Below are 26,150 nucleotides of genomic sequence, written 5' to 3' on the forward strand. Positions count from 1 at the left end.
ATTCCAAATAATAATTTTTACCCACAGTTCAAATCTTCCTTTACTTCCTGGGTGAATAATTCCCAGCCTTTCTTCTTTTCATTGGCTACGACTTTTTTTGCAAACTTTTTTTCATTTCTATGTGTCTCACTGTACTTTCTTCAATCTTTTGTGTTTTCCATTCTTTCCAAAATAGGTTTCTTGTTTGCAGAGATTATTTATTTACTGGAAGCATATTCATGAAAGAACATATTATAAAATCCTAGCATTTGTCAAGCCTGAGCTGATTGTTTTGATTAGGATTCTATACCTGGAAACATACAATTTTTGTACTGTAAGGAATATATAATGGAATTTGCTTGTAATTGCTTACCACTCTGCATAATATTGCACACATCATAAATTATCTATAGTAAAATTGTTAAAACTATTTAATAGACGTATTTGTATTTCCTTAGGTACTCATTTTACGATGGACCACCATTTGCTACAGGATTGCCACATTATGGACACATCCTTGCTGGGACTATCAAAGATATAATCACACGATATGCTCATCAGCAAGGTTTCCATGTAGAACGGAGATTTGGTTGGGACTGCCATGGTTTACCAGTTGTAAGTTAATCAAACTACTAATCCCTGTAACAATGTTGGCGTTAAACTTGATTGGCATTATAAAGACTAAAAAATGCTCAGTTAAGAAAGCTAACAGGAGCAATTTTATATGCAGTATACATGTAAGAAACAGATGGAGAGCAGTGACACACAAGAAAGTTCCAAAATTTTCAGCTGCAGCCTTTATCAGTGGAGAATAGAATAAGAATGGTTGTGGTTGTTGACCACTAGATGCTGTTGTGAGGTAAAGGAAGGGGGAAATAGGCAAGACAAGAAAATATGAAAAAAGAGTGGTTATCTAATGTTAAGACTGGGTGCTTCACTGGATCCGAGCATCAATTGAATCTCCAAAGGCAATACGGTGGGAAGATGGGGGGTAAATATTTAAGGATATTAACTATGAAGCAATCATCAGATGTAGTCAGATGATGCTGGGTGTGAATTGGAATAGGAAGATCCCATGTTATGGGTTGTGCAGGTACTGGCCACTTACCGGTATTAATTTGGCTAAAGTGTTGGTAGTTAAGCCTATGTAGAAAGTTGGGCAGAGTCTACATCAAAACTGGTAGATAATATTGGATGAAATGCAGCTGTGATGACCTATGGAGTAAGACTTGGTGTTGGTCCTGGCTATATGTGCTTGGTAAGCCTTCGAGTGGTTTTCCAGGGAAAAGAACGAGAAGGGGATTGTGATAGGTGCGATTCTTAGCAAATAGGAATATTTTTGAGGTTTAGGTGGATGTCTGAATGTGCCAGTGGGGCTTTTAGGAAGATCCTGGGTGTGCGGTGAGCATAAGAGAAGATTGAATGCTCATTTTAAAATGTGCTGACCTGGATGATGTGTGATTATGCAGGGTATTGGGTTGGGTTGCTTGGGCAGTCAGGGGACAGACTCGTTGGAATTGACAAAATAGCTCAGTTTTAGACATTAGACTTGATTAAACTTGGACAATTCAACAAGTATTTTCTCTCAGTTCTGATCATCATAATCTCTGAGGAGACTATTTATTCACTTCTCTCAATTTCTTGCAGTCCTCAGCCAGACAGGATACACCAAAGAGGTTGAACTCTGTTACATTCTTGATCATATTTGAACAGCGAGTGCAGACTTGTCTATAATCTCTTTCCCCAGAAAAATTTCTATGAATAGTAATTTCTAAGCTGTCTTTCCCATATCATATATTGTGTCTAAGGAATATCATGTACTGTGTCCAAGGAATTTTAAAACTCTTTGTTTACACATTGATGATCTCATTCTGAGGTTGTACTTGTTAACACAGGGTGTCCACTTATATGGAAGACTGGGGGAACTGGGTAATGTCAGGGAATTCATTAAATCACAGGAAAACTGGGAAATGTCAGTGAATTCAGGAAAAAAAAAAAAAAAAAAAAAATCTGGAAATTCGTTCTTCTGCTAGATAAAATGGACATATTGTATTTTTCATGTAATAGAACTTCAATTTTTACATTTCTGCCTTCTCCAGGCCTTTCCCAGTTTAGCAAACTTATACACTCGTAAATAAGGAAATTGTGAAGAGTGATGATGAAATCTCTTATGAAGAGACTTTTAATTTTTTATAAATGTATATAATTTGTGCAACAATATTTCATGATCAACAGTATCAGATGCCTTTGAAAGGTCAAGAAACAGTCCTGTCACAGTTTCATCATTATCAAGAGCATTTGCAACCAACTTTGTAAAATGTGATAAAGCAGACAAAGTACTTCTGCCAGCTCTGAACCTGTGTTGTACAGTATTTAACAATTTATATTTGATTAAAAATTTAGTAAGCTCTTTATTTTAATGGTTTAATTCCATTAACATTTCTTAAATTTGTATAGTTTAAATAAAACAATACATTTTCATTGTATGAACCATAATATATCCCGCAGCCTACATGATGATAAAGACAAATAAAGAAAAAGGATGCACCATTCGCATGTAAAGTACGTAGTAGTCAACCGTAGTTTACGTCACGGCAAACTACAATTAAAAGGGTTGGTTAAAATCAACTTTAATTCGGTGTAGGAGAAAAGGAATGCGTAGAAGGTAATGAAACAATGTTACAAGAGTTATGATTACCATAGTGATCACAATAAACTGGTAATTCAGATTAGTTAAGGTTTGAATAATCATTTTGGCAAGAATCCCAGAAAAAAAGGGGTAGAAGGGGCAATTTTTTGTCAGGTCATTAAAATAAAACAGTTCTTTCATCTTAATCCTTGTATTGTTGCTGGAAACCAAATGGAAGGGGGCGGCTTCCATTTAAATGTTAAAAAGGAGGACAATCTTAGGGGTATGAACCCATAGCTTATATTTAGCTTTATCTCTCTAAAAAAAATATATATATCTATTTGTATGAAGCACGAAAGTTTTTGATACTTTAGGGAATAGTTTAAATCTATTAGGTGTAATGAAGGTAAATAATTACATGATTTACTCTATCACAGTAATCCTTTTTATCAGGCACTTCATTCTAAAAACTCTTATGTAAAGAAGGTAAAGACTGGTGCAAGGTGATTATTTGTGTAAAAATGATTAAGGAGTAACAGATTTATTTTTCTAGGAGGTAATTTTTTTTTTAAAGTGCGCACTTTTGCATTTTTGGTTGACGGCAATTTTTGGAAAATTTAAGATTGGAAAAAAAGTTATTTAAATAGATGTAGGGCATATAAGTTAGCAACGATTTTGGAAAAACCTGAAATTTAGAAATTTTTGAATAAAGGCTAGATTTAAGATTTGTTTTAGATAGGTTGATAGTTTTAGCAAGAAATTTTGATTAGTTACAATAGTTATATATATATATAATGTTAATTACATATAGAAAAGGTACATTAATTAATAATTGTCTATATTGTTAAGTTTAGAATTTATTGTGTTGAGTTTATTTGGGTTACTTTATTTATATTTGAATTTTTTTGATTATGAGTTGTATTTCAGTATAATTTTTTTAACATTTTCTGTTTGTGAAGGAGCACTCGGGTTATCAGTATTAGTTTCTATAATTCGTACTCATGGTAATGATTTTTTTCATAGCACATTCAAATATTTTTGAAAAAACAGTAAGTATTGATATTGTCTGTAATTATGTAAATCGTGTATGTTTCCACTTTTCAAGACGGATAACTTTAGCTATTTTTTAAGATATTAGGAAACTGACCACTAGAAAATGATTCAGTGATGAGATAAGTTAAAGGCTGTACCAGATAAGGAGCACATTTTTTAATGAGTTTTTTGGGAATTTCATCTACACCTGTGGAAGTTTTATTCTTCAAAGACTGTATGATTTTGAGAACTTTCAATTCTGTTTTTGGAGTTAATTACATAGAGTTTTGCACGAAGGTTGGGAGTTCTGGTAATACATCTGATTTATTTGCATTTTCAAGTTTGTATGGTAGATATAGAAAGAAATCATTTTTATAATTATCCAAATGATGAGGGTCATTCTTTTGTATTCCCTTATTTTTTATGGCAGCAGCTTCATTTCCAACTGCGTGTCTGTTGGTTTCCCCTTGATTACATTCCTTACGGTTCGTGATTTATTGCACGACTCTTTAACTTTCTTGTTATTGTGCATTATCTTAGCTGTGCTAAGAACTCTTTGATAGACTGATTTGTAGTTTTTAACATACTTACAAAAATCCAGGTCACAACTCTGCTGTGCTAATCTACTTAGTAATGTATATTTTTGACTTGAAATCCGCATACACTTTGCGATCCATGGCTTTTTTGAAGTTTCATTAATTACTGCAAGTTTTTTGGGAAGTGTAATTCAAATTGCATTAAAAATGCTTAGAAAAGTTCCATACTTTTGGTCAATGCTACCACCAAATGTTATTGGAGCCCAAGTCTGAAGTTTTAAGACTTTCAATGAAACTGCCACATGCAGCTGCAGAGAAAAAAACTTGTTAATTGTACTTGCTTCATTTTGGTTGAATGCTTGTTAACATTCTCAATTTCTAATTGCAAAATTTGAGCACAATGATCTGATAATCCAAAATTTATATTAACCAAACCCCACGCCACATAACGTCCTTGAAAGGGCTCTGGCCTGCCCAGCAACCGTTGCTGCTCAGCCCAAAGGCCTGCAGATTACGAGGGGCCGTGTGGTCAGCACTACACATCCTCTCGGGTGTTATTCTGGACTTTCGAGACTGGGGCCGCCATCTCACCATCAGATAGCTCCTCAATTCTAATCACGTAGGCTGAGTGGACCTTGAACCAGCCCTCAGGTCGAGAGAAAAATTCCTGACCTGGCCGGGAATCGAACGCGAGGCATCTAGGCAAGAGGCAGACACTCTACCCCTACACCACGGGGGCCGGCAAAATTTATATTGGACGCTTGCATTTTAGAACAGTGGAAATTAATACAAATGTTGTCTATTGTTGTAGCTGAGGTGGCAGTTACTACCTGGGTGGGTGTAAAAATTGTTTCAGATTAGAGCTTTGAAGAACACGCTGTAGTTGTGATGTTGACAGAAGGTTTTCTTCAGTGAAATCTTTGTTAAAATCACCGCAAATTACTACTTCTGCGCTGCTATTCCTACCGAAAAAGTTATGAAGGGCTTGATCTAATTTTCCTGAGAAAATCTCCACATCAGCATCCGGTGAATGGTACACGGTTAACAGAATTGCCCTTTTACCACAGGGAAGCTTAAATTCCACTGAAGTTAGTTCAAATTCTAATTTAGAATTATGCACTTCAAGATCCTTCCTTTCTTTACATTCAGTTCCGGACTTAGCAGAAATACAAACTTCTCCATGCTCTTTATTAACCAGACTGTAATTACTTGCCAGATAATAACCTTCGATATTAATGAGTTCAAGTTCATCATTACACCAATGTTCATCCAAACAGATAAACATAACATCCTGTATTGAATTTAAAATTACTTGTAATTCTAAAATTTTATTTTTAAGACAATGGATGTTCTGATGAAATATTTTGAACTGCCTATTCCTACCCTCCAAGTCATTATTTAATTCTGGACCCACATTGTGGATTGAAATGTTATTGGGTCCAGAATCTACAAAGGACACTAGGAAAGTTTTGCAATACGCAAAAACGGTTGGCTGGACACCCCTGTTATGGTGAGGGGTGAAAACCGGTCTAGAAGACAGCAAGGCATGACCTTCGCATCAGTTGTTACCAAGCAGTGAGATTGAAAGCAAGTTGAGATGTCAGTGTGTTCTAAAGGTGAATATCGCGCAATTATCCGCTACAAGTTTGCTCGTGGATTAACTGTTGACTAGTGCCTGGAGGAAATGACTCCTGTGCTGGGGAAAGACTGTCCACATCGGACAACAATTTTCCGCTGGTACAAAGGGTTCCAGAGGGAAAATTTTGGGATTGAAGACAATCCTCATTCTGGGCGACTGTCTGAATCAGTGACTGAGGAAAACATTGAAGCTGTGAGGAAAATGTTGCAGCAAGAGAGGCGGTTGACATATCGGCAAGTAGAAGAAACCCTCCACATCCCTGCACCAGTTATTCATTCAGTTCTACACCACCATCTCCATGTCAGAAAGGTTTGTTCCCTTTGGGTGCCCCATTCACTTTCAGAGGAACAAAGGGCACATTGAGTGAAATGGTGCCGAAAAATACTAAAAAGGTTTGAAAATGGGACTTCGCGTAATGTCAATAGCATCGTTACATGTGACGAAACTTGGCTTTATTATTCCAATGTCCTAACAAAATCCCAGAACAAGATGTGGCTGTTTGAAGATGAGGGTACTCCTGTGACTGTGCGCAAGTCAAGGTCAGTGAAGAAAAGAATGATTGCAGTATTCCTCGCTAAACGGGGCATCCTGACTCGGGTTGCGCTAGAAACACAAAGGACAGTTACTGCGAAGTGGTACAGTGAGACTTGTCAAGACTTCCCAAGCAGCTCCGTTCAAGGTCACGGCTCAACACTTGGCTCTTGCATCACGACAGTGCTCCAGCACATCGTGCTAATGTAACAGTGGATTTTCTTGCCAGATCAGGGTTGACTGTGCTTGATCACCCTCCATACAGTCCCAATTTTGCCCCCATGTGACTTCACACTCTACCCAGAAATGTTATTGGGTCCAGAATCTACAAAGGGCACTAGGAAAGTTTTTGCAATACGCAAAAAACTGTTGGCTGGACACCCCTGTTATGGTGAGGGGTGAGAACCGGTCTAGAAGACAGCAAGGCATGACCTTCACACCAGTTGTTACCAAGCAGTGGTTCATAAACATGTAAAACGGCGTTTTGCATCCGTCGAGGAGCTTCTGGCAGCATGGGATCAAGAGTGTGAAAATGTAACCAAAGAAAAGTGGCACAGGGCGAGTTGGCCGTGCGCGTAGAGGCGCGCGGCTGTGAGCTTGCATCCGGGAGATAGTAGGTTCGAATCCCACTATCGGCAGCCCTGAAAATGGTTTTCCGTGGTTTCCCATTTTCACACCAGGCAAATGCTGGGGCTGTACCTTAATTAAGGCCACGGCCGCTTCCTTCCAACTCCTAGGCCTTTCCTATCCCATCGTCGCCATAAGACCTATCTGTGTCGGTGCGACGTAAAGCCTGTAGCGGAAAAAAGAAAAGTGGCAGAGTAGGTTCAGTGACTGTTTTCGACGTATGGAGAAGTGTGTTGAGTGTGGTGGAAATTATTTTGAAAAAGTCTATAGCGTTCACTCACATTGCAAAACTTTCCTAGTGCCCTTTGTAACACATGTTTCCTGAACTAGGTAGTTCTAGGACAGTCTTTTTCTGATCTTTACTTGTAATAATGTTACTTATTAACTTGCTTACATATTGCTTCCCCAGTCTGTTCAAGTGCATGCTCGTATGAGAAGATTGGTTTAATTTACTGATGTCTAATAGTGTAACATTTTTGAAATGACTACATATTTGCCCAAATTTCTCATTTGTGTCCTTGACAGCTTTATTCACAATTGACCAGTCAGTTAAATCATATCTATGGGGCACGTTTGTCACCATCACATAGGTATGGGTCAGCTTACCTAGAGTCCTTTTCAGAATACTTGCGGCCTGAGTGCCTTCATTTCTCGATATGTTGTTGGTTCCACCGACAATAACTATGACGTCGTTTGACGAGAGTTTATCAGCATTCCTCGAGGGGTTTCACTACTTCTGAAAAGGGGGCACCTGGTTGAATTAAACCCGTCATTTCACTGTTGGCTCGTAGTTCTGCTAGATTTTCTGAAAAACCTCGACCGTGAAAATTACCAATCAGTTTCACTTTCTTCTCCTTCCTTACTTTCTTGATCATGATATCGGCGTGAATTTGGTATTTTTTTTGTCGAAAAATTTGCGTCTTGGGAGAAAGAAGTGCTTCCTTGCTCTTCCCGAACTTTGCATAAAACTTTGAATCTGTTCGTTACTGCAGGAGGTTTTCCAGATGAATTAGGAATTAGGCCTAGTTAGCGACACTTTCTTTGCCGCGATGTAACCTCACTCCACGACGCGCCAACACCATCGCAATTTTTTAGTTTTTCCACTTCTTCAATCAGATTTGCCTTTTCGGACCATAATTTTTTAATTACTAGGTTTGCTTCTACCAAATCCTTATGTAGCACTTCTATTATTTTGTGTTGTAATTCAACAGTTTCATGGACAGATGAAGGGCATCATTTTAGGCCTGCGCACACACTCTCTCGTTCATAGATATTATCGGTACAAATGTCTTTTTCTGGAGAGAAGGAGTGATTACATTCACTACTGAGAATACCTTGACTGTTCTTCTCACCATCTGTAACATTTTCTGTACATCTTGCAGCATATTTCACTTTGTTTTCTAACAAAATCTGGGAGCACTCATTAGAAGCTTGCACTGCAGACGCCATCTTGTTCCCATGATTTGTAGACGATAGATAAAAAAAAATAGACTTGAAGTAAATATTGTCAGTTTGATTATGTTGCTGAAAACATTTTACAAGAATCTGATTTGCTTAAAATTCTTCGAAATAATTTCTTTTGATATTGAACACTTGAATGCCTAGACTCTTCCGAAAAATATGCTAGCACTTCAACCTCCAAAACATCATATTTATCGGAGACTGAGGACAATGATAACACTGGGTTTATTTCACAAAGGTGTGAAATTAAATGTGAGTTGTTTTTTAAAATTCTGAAAATAAATAATAAAATTAGTTAGTTGCATTGATTTTCATTTGGAAAATGTGTCTTACACCATTCCAAGGACTGTATCTAATTGTAATAATAAGCATAGTCAATACAGTATACTTTTAAACCCCAAACATTTAAATATAAGCCCATCTTATATACATACATTACATACATACATTATCATTATAGACTGTTATGCATTTCAGCGTTCAGTCTGCGAGCCTCTGTGAGTGTACTAAACGTTGCCACAATCCTCTATTTGCAACTAGTGCTGTGGCCTCATTTAGTTCTATACCTCTTATCTTTAAATCGTTAGAAACTGAGTCTAACCATCGTCGTCTTGGTCTACCTCTACTTCTCTTACCCTCCATAATAGAGTCCATTATTCTCCTAGGTAACCTATCCTCCTCCATTCGCCGCACATGACCCCACCACCAAAGCCGGTTTATGCATACAGCTTCATTCATCGATTTCATTCCTAAATTAGCCTTTATTTCCTCATTCCAAGTACCCTTCTGCCATTGTTCCCAAATGTTTGTACCAGCAATCATTCTCGCTACTTTCATGTCTGTTAATTCTAACTTATGAATAAGACAACCTGAGTCCACCCAGCTTTTGCTCCTGTAAAGCAAAGTTGGTCTCAAAACAGACCAATGTAAGGCTAGTTTTGTCTGGGGGCTGACTTCCTTCTTACAGAATACTGGTCATTGCAACTGCGAAATCACTGCATTAGCTTTACTACACCTTGATTCAATCTCACTTACTAAATTACCATCCTGGGAGAACACACAACCTAAATACTTGAAATTATCGACCTGTTCTAGCTTTGTATCACCAATCTGATGTTCAGTTCTGTTGAATTTCTTACCCACTGACATCAATTTAGTCTTCAAAAGGATAATTTTCATACATACTCATTGCACCAATTTTCAAGTCCCAAGATATTACACTGCAGGCTTTCGGCACAGTTTGCCATTAAGACCAAGTCATCAGCATAGGCCAAACTGTTACTACATTTCCACCTAACTGAATCCCTCCCTGCCATTTTATACCTTTCTGCAGATGATCCATATAAACTACGAACAGCAAAGGTAAAAGATTACAGCCTTGCCTAACCCCTATAAGTACCCTGAACCAAGAACTCATTCTGCCATCAATTCTCACTGAAGCCCAATTGTTAACATAAATGCCTTTGATTGATTTTAATAATCTACCTTTAATTCTTTAGTCCCCCAGTATGGCAAACATCTTTTCCCTTGGTACTCTGTCATATGCCTTCTCTAGATCTATGAAATATAAACACAACTGCTTATTTCTCTCATAGCATTTTACAGTTACCTGGCGCATACAGAAAATCTGATCCTGACAGCCTCTCTGTGGCCTGAAACCACACTGGTTTTCATCCAACTTCCTCTCAACGACTGATTGCACCCTCCCTTCCAAGAGGCCAGTGAATACTTTGCTAGGTACACTAATCAATTAGATACCTCGATAGTTGTTGCAATCCTTCCTGTTCCCTTGCTTACAGATAGGTGCAATTACTACTTTTGTCCAATCTGAAGATACCTTACCAACACTCCATGCTAATCTTACTACTCTATGAAGCCATTTCATCCCTGCATTCCCACTATACTTCAGCATTTCAGGTCTAATTTCATCTATTCCTGCTGCTTTATGACAGTGGAGTTTATTTACCATCCTTTCCACTTCCGCAAGCGTAATTTCACCAACATCATTTTCCTCCTCCTCATGGGCTTGGCTGTTTGCAACACCAACAGGAAGATTTCCTTTTATGTTGAGAAGATGTTCAAAATATTCTCTCCACCTGTCCAGTGATTCCCTGGGATCTATTATGAGTTCACCTGAATTACTCAGAACACTGTTCACATCCTTTTTCCCTCCCTTCCTAAGATTCTTTATTACTGTCCAGAAAGGTTTCCCTGCTGCTTGACCTAGCCTTTCCAGGTTATTACCAAAATCTTCCCACGACTTTTTTAGGATTCAATGACTATTTGTTTCGCTCTGTTCTTTTTGGATTCAACAACTATTTGTTTCGCTCTGTTTTGTTCATCGACGTACAAATCCCTGTCTGCCTCGGCCCTTGTTTGGAGCCATTTCTGATAAGCCTTCTTTTTACGTTTACAGGCTGCTCTCACTTAATCATTCCGCCAAGATGTTGGCTTTTTCCCATCTTTACACACAGTTGTTCCTAGGCATTCCCTTGCTGTTTCTACTACAGCATCCCTGTATGCCACTCATTCTCTTTCTATATCCTGAAGCTGCTTACTGTCTACTGTTCGAAACTTCTCACTAAACATATCCATGTACCCCTGTCTAATTTCCTCGTCCTGGAGATTTTCTACTCCTGTTCGTTTGCCGACAGATTTCACTTTCTCTACCCTAAGCCTAGAGATACTTAGTTCACTACAGATCAGATAGTGGTCTGTATCATCAAAAAATCCCCGGAAAACTTGTACATTCCTAACAGACTTCCTGAATTCGAAGTCGGTTAAGATATAGTCTATTATGGATCTGGTACCTCTAGCCTCCCATGTGTAGCGGTGAATAGCTTTATGCTTGCCCGTACTAGCACAGAAGTCCAGCAAACGCTTCCCATTCCCATTAGCTTCCATATCTTCCCCACATTTACCAATCACCCTTTCGTATCCTTCAGTTCAATTTCCAAAGCTTGCATTGAAATCACCCATTAGCACTATTCTGTCCTTGCTGTTGACCCTGACCCAATGTCACTCAATGCTTCATAAAACTTGTCAATTTCATCCTCATCTGCACCCTTACATGGTGAATACACTGAGACAATTCTGCTCTGAATTCCTCCAACTGACAAATCTACCCACATCATTCACTCATTTACGTGCCTTTCAGAAACCATGTTGCGTGCAATGGTATTCCTGATAAAGAGCCCTACCCCAGACTCTGCCCTTCCCTTTCTAACACTCGTCAAGGACACTTTATAATCTCCTATCTCTTCCTCGTTATCTCCCCTTACCCTAATGTCACTTACTCCTAGCACATCGAGATGCATCCTCTTAGCTGATTCAGCCAGTTCTACTTTCTTTCTTCCATAAGCCCCCTTAATATTGATAGCTCCCCATCGAATTCCATTTCGTTCGCCAAGTTGTTTCCAAGGGGTCCCTCGCCTATCAGATGGGAGTGAGACTGCGTTACTCCCATAGGTCGGAGGCTTGCTTAAAATGTTCTGAGCTCAGTAAATTCATGAAGCAGGATGCTACCCCACTTACACATAGTCCAAGTGTGGATCTGTCCTCTAACGGGTTAGGGAGCTGCGGTGGATTGTATAGTCCTAGCCGCCTGAGCACAAGGTGGGCCATGACTCAGAATATGTCCGAGATGCCCACTCCCATTCCATAGCAACTGGTATGCCGACTCTGAGGACCACTTACTAGACCACTCAGCCTTTGCCCATGGTTCACGTACTAGGACGTGACTACAGTAACCCACACCATGAACCATGACTATCTTATATGTTATGTAAATTCATGTCCTCATCGTGAGAAGGAGCAGCTCTTTTCAGGCATACCTCCAATGGAGGTGAGCTGTACGTACCTTTCTAACCACAAACCTGCCCTCTTTGCCAATCTTAAATTTATGGCAGTACCAGGAATCTGATATATCCCAAACAACCTGTTGTATAATTCTTATAATGAATATTGTCACTGTGCTCTTTCCTCAGTATGATTGTAACATCAAGTCGACTAGTTAAGGTCTTTCAGTCGTCTATTTTAACTTTGTAGGCAGTTTTTATTTTTATTATTAATTTTCATATTGTTTACATTGTAATTGTTTACTACTTTTATTGACAGTGAATTTTTTTAAGATGAATAATTTTGTAGCTATCCTGGATCCTTGTGGTCAGCTGTGTATACAGTCAGATGAATCCAATTATTTTATCTTTTTTTCTGTTTTAGTAAACAGTCATTCACACCAAGTCCTTGGAGAGGGCAAAATGTGTATGATTAACAAGGAGTAAATTTTCACAAAGTATTGACAGGTGGATGATTTTTAAATTTTGAAAATAGTTTAGTTGGATGTATTACGTCTTATTTCTTTAATTTATAGTACAGTGTTACAAATCTTATTACTCTCTGTTATGAAACTTCAGTCTTGTATGTTATAGGAATATGAAATTGACAAGACTCTTGGAATTAAAGGGCCTGATGATGTGGCCAAGATGGGAATTGCCAAGTACAATGAAGAATGTCGGAAGATCGTCACCCGTTATTCTAGGGATTGGGAAATTATTGTTGGACGCCTTGGAAGATGGATTGGTGAGTACCTTTGATAAAAGTGATTCATTACTGTTAAACTAGTTTTCCAACTCCAAGTTTCATGTTTTTGAAATGCAAGACTTTTGTAATGTTTTATTCTCTTTATTTAAATTTAGAAGACAATTATATAAAATTGGTTATCTATTTACTCAATGCATTCTATTAAAAATTCAAACAAGTCTTGTTTATTATAAATCTTGCCTGTGTTCTGTATTCAAAACATTTTTGGTAAAGAATACAATAATTTGCTAATGGATGGTGTGGCATTGAAGATTAAGTTGCATGCATAGTGCCGTTTATTTTAGACCTAATTTCTAGAAAAGGAAAGCTAAACTAATTATTTTTCATGAAATAATTACAGTGTTCAGAATCTTCTCTAAGCACAGCTGAACATGTCAGTGAATCTTCATTTTATAGTATTTGTATCTTTAAAATTAACCCATGATCTGCATATCCTAATCATTTATATATATATATTTTTAAATTTCAATATGCTCTTTCCTCAGTATGATTTCTCTGGTGACTAGTACTCAGTCTCTCTCTCTCTCTCTCTCTCTCTCTGAAAATCTGATCATATATACAGGTTGATTCATATAAAAATAATTTTCATTTTATGTTTATTTTGACAAGAAGGATACAATTAACGTCCTACAAATACAGAATATCTGGGAGATTACTTTGCCGTTAAAGGTTGTGCTGAAAAATGTTCTCTGTCTGGTTCTAGGCACAGCTGAACACGTCATTCCATGTCTCGGGCAGTTTGCTGGGGTGTTGCGTTGTCATTGCAGTTGATTTTGCATGTAATATTCTCCTTCGGATCATCCATAGTCTGGGATCGTATAGCATAGACCCTTCCCTTTAGGTAACTCCACAGGAAGAAGTGTGTTGAGGTCAGGTCCAGTGATCTTGCTGGCCATAACTTCCTGGAGATTATGTGGTATCTGAAAATTTTAGCCAGTTGATAAGAGTGCTTATTTCGAGAAGGGAGCATCAATGTTGCATACAAAACTGATAATACTATCAAGATAATTATCATTTCAGATAAAATTGAGAATAATTATATATTTAATTAGTCAGGAATTTACAAATTTACATGCCAAACATGTAGGTAGTGATACATAGGACAGTCTGGAAGAAGTTTGGCTATAAGGTACAGAGAACATGTTAATGCAGTCGAACATAAAAGATATTCGGCAATGGGAGAGCATATGTTTGAAAAGAAGAATAAATTTACAGACATTTCTAATGACATGGAATTAATACATTCGGCCAAAAAGAAAAAAATCGTGTAACATACTATATTTTCTTGCATAATTAACGCCTTTGCATAATTTACGCATCCCAATATTTTTGGGTCCAAAGTGGAGAAAAAGAAATGTTCACATATCAGCTCCAGATGCGTTTCGAAATAAAGATGTCAACTACTCAGGTAGCAGCCTTCCTATTGCTTAACCGGGCATTCCAAATACAGGGCAATGTGCTGTTTCTAGCTGGTAGGAAATACCACTGCACTAGTTTGGTGAGAGAATCAGTGCAGAAGTGACTAGTGATGCTTTATTCCAGTCTGGTACAAAGGCATTTTACAAATGTTTCGGGTACAGGACATGTGTTTTCTGTGATCTCAAATTTTTTTTTTGTCCACAGTGAGCAAATATTTGTGTAATACTGCATCACATAAACTCGCGGTGATCACTTACGCCGAAACATACGGGAATATCAATCAATCAGTCAATCAATCAATCCTGATCTGCATTTAGGGCAGTCGCCCAGGTGGCAGATTCCCTATCTGTATTCAGTATTCTGTATCAAGTATTAAGTGTCCAAATGCAAAATCCGCTACTGCGGTAATAGAGAAGTGTACTTCAAGCGACCAACAAGTCTTGCAAAGCATTTTGCGGACCACAACAACGGCAAGTTTCTACAAGTAGAGGAGGATCTGCTTAAATATATGATTCTGTTACGCAACGTTGGATATGCCGTATCTCACGAAATGCTGTATTTTAAAGAACGAGAAATAGCCACTGCACATAGAATGAGTGTCTCAGATTTGAAGGTTAGCCACAGCTGAATGATTCATTTTATGAAGATAAATGGACTCTCTCTTAGACGAAGAACAACATTTTGCCAAAAACTGACAAATGATTTCAACCAAAAGGTAATTAATTTTCATCGCTTTGTGATTGAGAAGCCTAAGGTAAGGTAAGGTAAGGTAAGGTAAGGTAAGGTAAGGTAAGGGTTATTCTGCCCAAAGGCAGGTCCGAACCTCTGCAGAGGTGTTCCTGAGCCGGAGTTTACGTGCGGTAGGGTAGCCAGTTCCTTTCCGCTCCTCCATTCCCTTACCCCCCACCAACAGCGTGTGGCAACCCATCCAACTCCTGACCACGCCCAATGTTGCTTAACTTCGGAGATCTCACGGGATCCGGTGTTTCAACACGGCTACGGCCATTGGCGAGAAGCCTCAAGTGAAGGAATATTTGATGTCCCAAATAGGAACCAGAGGTCAGACGCCAATCAGTTTCCCTATGCCACAAAGTCGAACAATTGATAAGACAGGGACATTGAGTGTTATTGTATGCACTACCGGAAGGAAAAACCATCGATGTACTGCAGTGCTTGCTGTAACAGCTGATGGCAGAAAGCTTGCACCTTACGTTGTTCTAAAACTGAAAACAATGCCTAAAGTAAAATTTCTGCGAGGGATCCACGTTCGTATCCAAGAAGAAGCGTGGATGGGCACATCACTCGTATAAGATTGGATACGGAGAGTTTGGGGACATCTAGCAGAGTCCCTCCTTCGACGCCCGGCCCTTCTCGTGTTGGACAGTTTTCTTTTTTTTTTTTTTACTGATGTGTCATTGTTATGAAATTACATGAATTGTATTTCTATTAGTTCATGTTTATTTCACTTCAAGTCGTATTGCCAGCTCGTAATGGGAAGGATATTTTCCAGTGTCAGTACTTCAAACCCACGTATCCAACTTATCTGATGTATATTTGACTTTTCAGAAAAAAATCTCATGCCGGAATTATACGCCAAATGACGATGACCTCAAGTGAGTTGAACCAGTTGTGTTTATATTATATTTGATGTATCTTTTAAATGTAAATGAATTGTAAATCATTTTTAAATATCTGAATTCCTTGAATAATTTATGCTTCCAGAGTTTTTGCCTGTATTTTTCGTCAAAAAAGTGCGTTAATTACTTGAGAAAATACGGTACATAGGTACACACATGCCGAGATGGCAGATGATATAAACAGTTAGTGAAGATGCCTTTGAAAACTTGTGTCACAGAAAAGAGCGGTAATTTTTGCAAAACCCTTGAAGTATCTTATCTTGAAGTCTGTGAGTAACCTTAAGAATTGTTTTTTATTTTTTTATTTTTTACAGAACTTAGTCATGTATAGCTAGCAAAGATGAACAGTACAACGAATTGAGTGCAAAGGTTATGAAAGTGGAAGAGAAGATGCGGATGTTCGACAATCTGCGCAGAATTAGGGCAGGACAGGTGGTGCTCTCTGCTGCTTCTTCTCTGAACCATCCTGAACCTTGCATGGATGTTACAGCAGCACTTAGCAGTCAGCAGAGGAGACATTACTCTGAAGTCGCTAGCTGAGTAGAATAAGCCTTTTTCAAGATCAATAAGCAATGCAAACTAACCATGTTATCGAAAACAAAGAATCTGCATAAGATATAAAGACTTTATTGAAACGAAAAATTAAACCAGCTATAATAAATGTTGGGATTAAGACTTAAAGATTGAAGAAATAGAAGTCGTGAGCATGACAATAAATTTCAATTGTGACAACACCCCGCAAGTAAAAGTATCAACATTAAAAAACCCAAACTTAGTAACATGCAATATTCCTAATGAAATCAGTAAAGGAAATGCAGAAGAAATAATCAGGACCCAAAACTTGTAATTGGCACCACAGGAAGGAGACATTAAGTCAAAATGTATGTATTGTAATGAAAGGAACAACTGGGATTTAGTTGAGGAAGTGAATTCACAAGTTCGAAAGAAACTGCTGCAGCATAAATTCAAAATGCATTGAGCAATATTGATTCAGAAGACTACATTGCACCCATCAGGTGCTTCAAGTGCAGCCGATACGACCACAAAGAATGTAATTATGCATTGGAAGAAATTTACCCACTGCGCACACAAAGACATGTTGAAAGAATACACAGCTTCCTTGGCAGACTTCAAATGTATTATCAGTTCTACATACAATAGTTATAAAAAAGGAGACAAAATATACATCAATCATTCATCACTAGAAGAAACTGCCCAAGCTTAGCAGTTCTAAGTAAATATCAAGAAAACGCACATTATTAATGGCCCAAGCAACTAACAGAATTCTTAGGTACAGCACTAACCCAGCAAAATTGTCTATAAAATGCCTACAAATAAATCTGCAACATTCAAAACCAGCCACACAAAACGTTATACAACTATTCACAGAATTACAGACAGAATAAACAGATCAACATTCAACTCCTCTGACAACAGATCAACACGGGCCAAGGGGAGCATCCACTTTTCTCCTTCAATCTGCATTCATATAATAGTCATTCATTGTTTCCTGATCTAATTTCTGTGCAGCCATTGATACACGATATATGAAAAATAAGCAATAGCAGTAAATGATGTTCCCTCACAAAATAATAGCCCTGTGTTATGTTAATTTAGTAACAACACATTAACATCAAAATAAGGGAGTGCACAGAGCCTAAATATAAAATTCATTTTCCAACAAACGTAATCAAAGGGACATTATAATAGATTTTATATGAGCAAGTGTTAAGTACCTATTCATTAACAAGGAACCTTTTCACAGTATATTATTAAGACATAAGCTGCAATAGGTTTTAGGTTTTTAAGAACACTACTAGACCAGCAAACGATATCATAAAGTGACACATTTTCCATAGATTTGAATGTGAGAACATACCCCTTTAATTAGAGAAAATACAATGCTGGAAAATAATAAATTAGTATACCCTCTTAGAGTTTTCCAATTCACTCAAGATTTGTTGTTGAAATAGTGCATATGGAGTACATGAAATAATTACATTTACAGATCAATAGCTCAAGCAGTACTGAGGTACCAGGTGTCGATCCATGCGGAAACACCCTTATTAGTACGTGGTGTATCCTGCATGGGCAGCAATGTAGGCGCTGATTCTCGCATCCATTCGATCATACAGATGGTGAATACTGTCTTGGGATACTATATTCCACGTCTGTTCGACCTGTTCATGTAGTTCAGCAAGAGTTGTGGGTTGATGAGTCGCACGTGTCGGTTGTTGTCCCATTATATCTCACACGTGCTCAATGGGAGACAAGTCCGGAGATTGTGCTGGACGTTGAGTTTCACGCGCAGTGTGTGGGCGAGCATTATTCTGTTGGAACAACACATTCTGCACATACCAAGTGCTGGTCAGCGTTCCGTCCACAAACACCCAAGGTGAACGAGAGTTGTGGTTTATCGCACCCCAGACCATAAGGCCTGGGGTGAGACCAGTGTGTCTTGGACGAATGCACTCTATGAGACAGCGCTCGCCAGGTCTATGTTGTTCGCGCAGACGACCATCACTGATTTGCAGGCAGAATCTGCTTTCATTGCTGAAGAGCACGGCCTGTCGTTCCATTTCCCAAGTGATCATCTGACGGCACCAGTCGATGCTGTGGTGTGAGTGGAAGATGGGCTAGAGGTGTACGTGCCTGTAGTCCCACTGCTATTAACCGGTTGGCAACGGTTCATATTAACTCTTCTGGGCTCACAAACCGTCTTATCTGTGCTGTGGTAGCTGTACGATCTGCCCCACTGCTGCCCTTACAATATGATGATCTTGACGGACGTGTGTACTGCGTGGACGTCCAGAACCTCTTCTACTGCAACACCCCCAAACAATTACAGTGAATGATGTTAGGCTAGATAACACCATAGGATAGTGTGCACACAAGGATGAAAGAACAAACACAAAACAGTACAGAACATCAGGCGAAAAACTTACCATCATAAGTGGAAGGAAGAATGTGCGCTGAAAACCCATCCCACATAATAAAAACGAGGCGTAGATCCCCGGGAAATGCTGAGGCATTCATCAAAAATAACACCAAATTAAAAAAATTGTAATTAAGTTAAATAATATTTACATTAAATAAAACTGAAAAATCTTTACATCTTTGACAAATAAAAAGGGAATCTTAAAACAAACAGAACAATTAATAGTATAAATAAAATTTAGTGAATAGATATTTTAAATTTAAATAAATATAGTTTTCTTTAAAAGATACTATTCCATCAAATAAAAAAATATCATGGTGCACCATTCAACATAGTAATAACAAGTTATTAGAATACATAAGTTAAATAAAATTTTAAAATTTAATTAAGAATGAAAAATGAGTTGAATACTTAGAGAGCTTCCCAGACAGTCCCCAGTGAAGGAATCATTCACCCGCAATCCCCACATTAACATAGTTTCACAACTCATCACTTGACATAGAAACATAAACATATACAGACCAAAATGTTTAACACAAGCCCGCACAAGAATCGGAAAATATTAACTCAAATAAATTAAAATTTAAACCACAAATGCCATCAGAGGCTAGGTAAATCAACAAATACACAACCTGATATAAATGAGTAAGAGAACGAGGCAGTACAAGTAACAATCAGAAAGTCAAACATGATCTCGCCTCAAGACGGAAAACAATACATTATTAAACAACGCCACTCAAGAACTTGACGCAATTCCAGACAAGACAATAATGACAAATCAGTTACGTAAGTGCAAAGTCACGATAATGTAGCAACAACAATCAGAAGAAGAGATTAGGACCTGAACGTGAGATCGTTCGCACTAGGGCTGTCCAAAGCCTTCAATGAAAACCCATTATGTTACCAACTTCTACCTTAGAATATTACATTTTAAAAATTAATGCAGGAATAAACCCACTTAATGAGAACTATAATTTAATAAATCACACGCAGTGATGATCAAAACATACAACTCTAACCCTAAATATATAAACCAATGTAATTTTAAAATTTAAGAAATTTAATAATGATAATAATAATATTTTTAAAAAACCTGTGATAATTAGTGCTTAGGTAGTACATAGGTCAAAACACGGGCATGAGTAAGCCAAAACACACGTAAGGATGCACGTATATATCAGATCAGAATGACAACAGAAAAATACACACAGCGACGGGCAAGAAAATCACAGCAGCGACAGCAGTATATTTAAAAATAGTAACCGTATGCGCATCCAAGAAATAACACCGTAAAACACTCGCAAATAGGCAGGAAAACAAATATATCCAAGGGAAAAATAAAATTTAGCAAGGCAAAGGTAAATTTCAAACGTTACCGAACAACAATGGCATCACTTTTCACACGGCACTCACTTGAAGCTAGAACATCGTACAACACAAATACCAAGGACAGACTTCAGATCACAAGAAGTTCACATTCAGGTAAAATTAGATCAACAGAAGTAAATCATAAAAGGCGTACTTACATAGATGCCATATATGCCAGGTAACTCCATGTTTGACCTAATACTAGTACACTCGCAAGCAAGATTTTTTATTTTATTTTTTTATATGAGTATCAAAATTTAAAACACTAAAGGAGATCCAACATTTTTCCTTGGCAGGTTATACTTTCCATTTCAACCTATTCCAGCAGGATCAGTCATTATGTTAGAAGCTGGGAAGCTACCCATCGCTGCAAGAAGCGTCCACTTGCAGGCAACTCTAACGGTCGACAGACACACTCTGAGGTAGGCCACTAGTAGCGGCACCGTCTAGCGCTGCATACGCGCTCTGGAGATCAGAGTCTGTACACAATCCAAGTTCCAAGTTTCGCACACAGATGGCGCAAGAGTACGTTGTACAGCTCGATACACACGTATTAGTAACACAGATACAAAGTGCACAAAGCATATGTCATATAAGATGAACCGTGCACTCAGTACACGCCATTAAATATATGTCTTGTATAATGTTCATATTCCAAATTACATATTTGTATATTTTACATTAATTACGCCACACTACAGGTATGAGAATTTTCACGTGACCATTGCAACCAGAATCACTGCACAACTGACGTGGCACGTCCAAGTTGTTTGGTAATTCTCTGAAAGGACCATCCCGCCACTCGTTGGGTCACAATTTGACCCCTGTCAAACTCGCTCGGTTGGCTGTAGGAAGCATGAGTGCATCCCCGTAGCATGACGCCTGTTTGCTTCACACATTTACATCACACTGAGCCTTATGGCTCTAAAGAGTACGCGCAGATGGCGCTCTGGCAGCTATGTCACTATGCTATCTGTCGGCGACAATGTTGAAACCATTATCAGTACCTCTACTATCCCCCAGGTGGCATCTGCCGTCATTGGATCAAAATCAGTGTCTTCTTTCCAGGTGTACTAATTTTTTTTTTTTTTGGCACTGTATCTTCACAACACAATGAACAATAAATTGCAAGAAACACATGGACACATCAGTTATTAACATTTCTGTCAAGTATTCTGTGTTTATGATAAAATGAAATTTTAGTGGAGTGTGAATTTTTAAAGAATTTTAATATTACGTTTTTTGTTTGTATGCACACTACTTATAGGTTTTTAAGTTTGTTTATGTTAGCTGAAGACAGTCCTAAATAGGGACCATGAAATAATAAAACCGTCTATTTAATACAATTGATACAGTGTTGATTAGGTGGAACATCTTTTAAGGGACCTTCGTTGAAATGAGGAAACCATCAACACAGAACATAAAAATCATAAATTACAATTCAAGATGTTTGCCACCATTTTTGTTGAATGAGTCTTTCAATATTTGGAGTTAGGTTTTGAACACTGGTCATTCTCAGACAGTTTTTGAGATGAATGTCTGACGTGGTGGAACAGATCTGCTTGTACATCATTTCATTCTACAGAGCAGCTGTTCATGCAGGTACATAATGCTGAAAATATGGAAGATTTTCGTAGATAATGTGTAAATGTGGAAACTTTTCTGTAGAAAAATTTAGTTAGAAATTATGAAGATTTTTACATTCAGTTGGTGGAGAGGGCTACAATGTTATAGCTATAGAGGCAGAAGTACAGCGGGAAGGAAGTGAACCTGCGTTTGCCCTGGGCAGCGTGAGGACCACATTGCCTGATATCAGCTAGTTGTGCAGGCTTAGTATAGTGTGTGTGTTGTGTGAGTTGTAGAAATGCTGGGGGCAGCACAAAAGCCCAGTACTTAAGCCAAGGAAATAAACCGTTTAGTGTTAAAATCCCATGACCTGTCTGGGAATTAATCCCAAGAACAGACTCGACCACTCAGCCATAGAACTGGACTCATTGCAAGCTTACGGCTTGATCCTGGTTGAGGTTGATAGCCTTTGAGAATGTTGAAATGCAACAATTGTATGTCGTCAGCTTTTGGTGTAATAAACAGTTCTGGTAAGACAAAATTTCAACACTCATTGATGTTTTAAAATCTACAGCAATTCAAGGTACATTAAACATGTTTCCGTTGGTAGATTTATTGGCACATAAGAGAACTCCTGTGGGACAAAATTCCAGCACCTCGGTATCTCTGAAAATCCTGCTACCCGGATAGAGAAGGAAGAAAAAGCGTATGGCCCCAGACCTGGCCAATGAGAGCACAGAATCAAAGGGAGCAACATATTTATTGAAGTTCTCGTTCCCTTCTTGGATTTCCCTTTTCTTAATACAGTGTACAATATTGAGGAAAAGAACATAAATTTTACATGACCCTAAGACAGCCTTTGGCTGTAAAGATAATACATAATTCCAGGGCTTGTGCCCAAGGAAAACCAGCATTAAAATTTTACAATAAAGTTTGTTTCAACGCTGAGACGCGCCTCTAACACCTACATAACATCATCTAGCACCAGTTGGTTCTGGAAAAGTTTTATAACACATACGTAAGATATCCCCACTTGAGTATGAATTGTAACATGATCTACGATCCCGTGAATATTAATCCATCCGCTTACCTTATAAACATCAGTTCCAGACCTTTAAATTACCATTTAAATGCTGGTGTTTATAAGGTCGATGCAAGACTTAAATGATAATATCTCTGCAACTGCTGGTTCAAATGATATCAAACTTTCATAGAAATACTAAAAAATAATCATTTCAGTGGAATGTGCTATATTACAGTGAAAAATATGAACTACGCTCTATAAATTCACCTTCACACTTTGCCAGAAATCATCACTAAGAAATTTATAAGAAATATGGTTAGGCATAATTTCAATATTTTTAAAAACATGATTTACCATAGGAATTCCAGTGAATGTATTTTGGTAGGAATACCTTGCAATGGACAAGCAGATTTCCATTTCCACTCTTCAACTTCGTTTTTTCGTACGGTATGTCGGAACATTTACAATCGTAATATTTACATCTGCTTCTTCACTCGTATTTCTATCACTAACTTCACTAAGCACAGATAACGTATCACATCGCTAGATTCACAGGAAGAACTTTCAGATATATTACAATCTTCTTCACAATCAATATTCAGTAAAATAGCCTTGCGCATGCTCATCTTTATTCACTGAATACCCCTGATATCAGCTCAATGCTATCTTCAATTTATGCGGTTAATCCCCTAAACATGACTCAAATACAGCTAAAGAGACATCTTTCAGATATAAAGAACGATTGTAATGCCATCTGTTGAGTTTTTAAGGTACTACCTTCCCTTTAACATTGATAAAGCAAGACGCTGTATTACCCCGTCGATTCGACAGTTAGGTAAGCCGGAAACAGGCTCGCGCATCCCGTTGATTCGATAGTTATGCAAGCCGGGGTTAATGAGATCAAGAACCTCGGCCGAAAACAAAGGCCCAAAACGATGCGAAATTCCAATTAAATGACTTGGGTAATTCCAGAATAGTACGAGTTTTTACAGTATAAGGACTGGGCCTAGCTAGACCTATCGACTTGCGGCATTTGCTTCAACAGATAAGGTTGTTGTTGATATTAATATGATATAGATGTTGATTCCCGTAGGGAACCTGAAATATTTGTCCCGAATGAGTAAATTTATAATACCAATGTAAAAGGTCTGTTATTCGACATTATACATTTTCCAGCTAACTCATTTCTGGTTGCCAGCATTTCACCCCAGTGTGCTAAGTTGGGCTCATCAGTTGGTATATAGCATACCCACCAAGATGCATGGCTAGTGCATACCGCGGAGGCACTGCATACGCTACTTGGAGCCACCGGCAGTGCCATGCACTACGAGAGATTTTGTCTCATTAGGTTCGCTATGGGAATCAACATCTATATCATCTGATGGCCAGGCAGGCATCAAATTTTGGTAATGAGACAGTCTCATAGTGCATTGGCACTGCCGGTGGCTCAAAGTAGCATACGCAGTGGCCTCCCCGGTATGTACTAGCCAATGCGTCTTGGTGGGTGTGCTATTTACCAACTGATGAGCCCAAATTAGCACACTGGGGCGAAAAGCTGGCAACCAGGAATGAGTTAGCTGAAAAATTTTTAATGTCCAATAACGGACCTTTTATATTGGTTGATATTAATACTCTATTTTAAAACCAGAATGCTACCACACTGTGACTGTAAAATTGCAGGGTGAATAAAACCTACTTGGCCAATGGCAAGTTGAACAGTGAGTAAGCCATACTACAACTAATTTCCAAAGTCCCTCTAAGTATTTTAAAAGGAACTACAGTTCACTTCACAAGGAAGTTTTTGATATCCTCCTTTCATCCCCTAGCTAAGTGTGAAAGCTTTCCCTTTTCAACACCTTACCTCCTCTGCGAACCATGTGACCTTGCCGCGGTGGGGAGGCTTGCGTGTCCCAGTGATGCAGATAGCCGAGCCGCAGGTGCAACCATATCGGATGGGTATCTGTTGAGAGACCAGACTAACGAATGGTTCATCGAAAGGGGGGTAGCAGCCTTTCGGTAGTTGCAAGGGCGGCAGTCTAGATGATTGACTGATACGGCCTTGTAATAATACTCAACATGGCTTAGCTGTGTTGATACTGCTACACGGCTGAAAGCAATGGGAAACTACAGTCGTAACCACCTCCCGAGGACATGCAGCTCTCTCTGTATGAATGATGTACTGATGATGGCTTCCTCCCAGGTAAAATATTCCGGAGGTAAACTAGTCCCCCATTCGGATCTCCGAGTGGGGACTACGCGAGAGGGGGCGATCATCAGGAAGATGGATACTGACATTCTGCGAGTCGGAGCGTGGAATGTTAGAAGTTTGAATCATTGTGGTAGGTTAGAGAATCTGAAAAGGGAGATGGATAGGCTAAAGTTAGATGTAGTTGGTATAAGTGAAGTACGTTGGCAGAAAGAACAGGATTTTTGGTCAGGCGACTACCGAATTATCAACACGAAATCAAACGGGTAATGCAGGAGTTGGTTTAATAATGAATAAGAAAATAGGGCAGCGGATAAGCTACTACGTCCAGCATAGTGAAAGAATTATTGTCGCCAAGATAGACACCAAACCAATGCCCACCACAATAGTGCAGGTCAGGTCTATATGCCTACTAGTTCAGCGGATGATGAAGAAATTGAAAGAATATATGAGGAGATAGAAGATTTAATACAATATGTCAAAGGTGACGAGAATCTAATTGTGATGGGAGACTGGAACGCAGTGGTAGGCCAAGGAAGAGAAGGTAGCACAGTAGGAGAATTTGGATTGGGACAAAGGAACGAAAGAGGAAGTCGGCTGGTTGAATTCTGCACTGACCATAATTTAGTCCTCGCCAATACTTTGTTCAAACACCACAAACGACGGCTGTATACGTGGACAAGACCTGGAGACACTGGAAGATATCAAATAGACTTCATTATGATTAGGCAGAGATTCAGAAACCAGGTGTTGGATTGCAAAACTTTCCCAGGAGCAGACGTGGACTCTGACCACAACTTGTTGGTCATGAAATGCCATCTGAAGTTGAAGAAATTGAAGAAAGGAAAGAATGCAAAAAGATGGGATCTAGACAAGTTGAAAGAAAAGAGTGTGATGGATTGTTTCAAGGAACATGTTGCACAAGGAATAAATGAAAAGGCTGAAGGAAATACAAT

At 38.5% G+C, this 26,150-nt stretch overlaps 1 protein-coding gene across 2 annotated transcripts in view; it reads left to right on the top strand.

Moving 5' to 3' along the window:
* The window catches only part of IleRS (Isoleucyl-tRNA synthetase), a 270,753-nt gene that overhangs the window by 66,840 nt on the left and 177,763 nt on the right, over nt 1–26,150 (top strand). For both annotated transcript variants that reach the window (XM_067150874.2, XM_067150873.2), the window contains exons 3-4: nt 438–594; nt 12,865–13,015. In XM_067150874.2, the coding sequence (XP_067006975.2) occupies nt 438–594; nt 12,865–13,015 (308 nt within the window). The remainder of the gene's footprint in view (nt 1–437; nt 595–12,864; nt 13,016–26,150) is intronic.

The sequence above is a fragment of the Anabrus simplex genome, chromosome 7 (assembly GCF_040414725.1).
Source record: "Anabrus simplex isolate iqAnaSimp1 chromosome 7, ASM4041472v1, whole genome shotgun sequence".
NCBI lineage: Eukaryota > Metazoa > Arthropoda > Insecta > Orthoptera > Tettigoniidae > Anabrus > Anabrus simplex.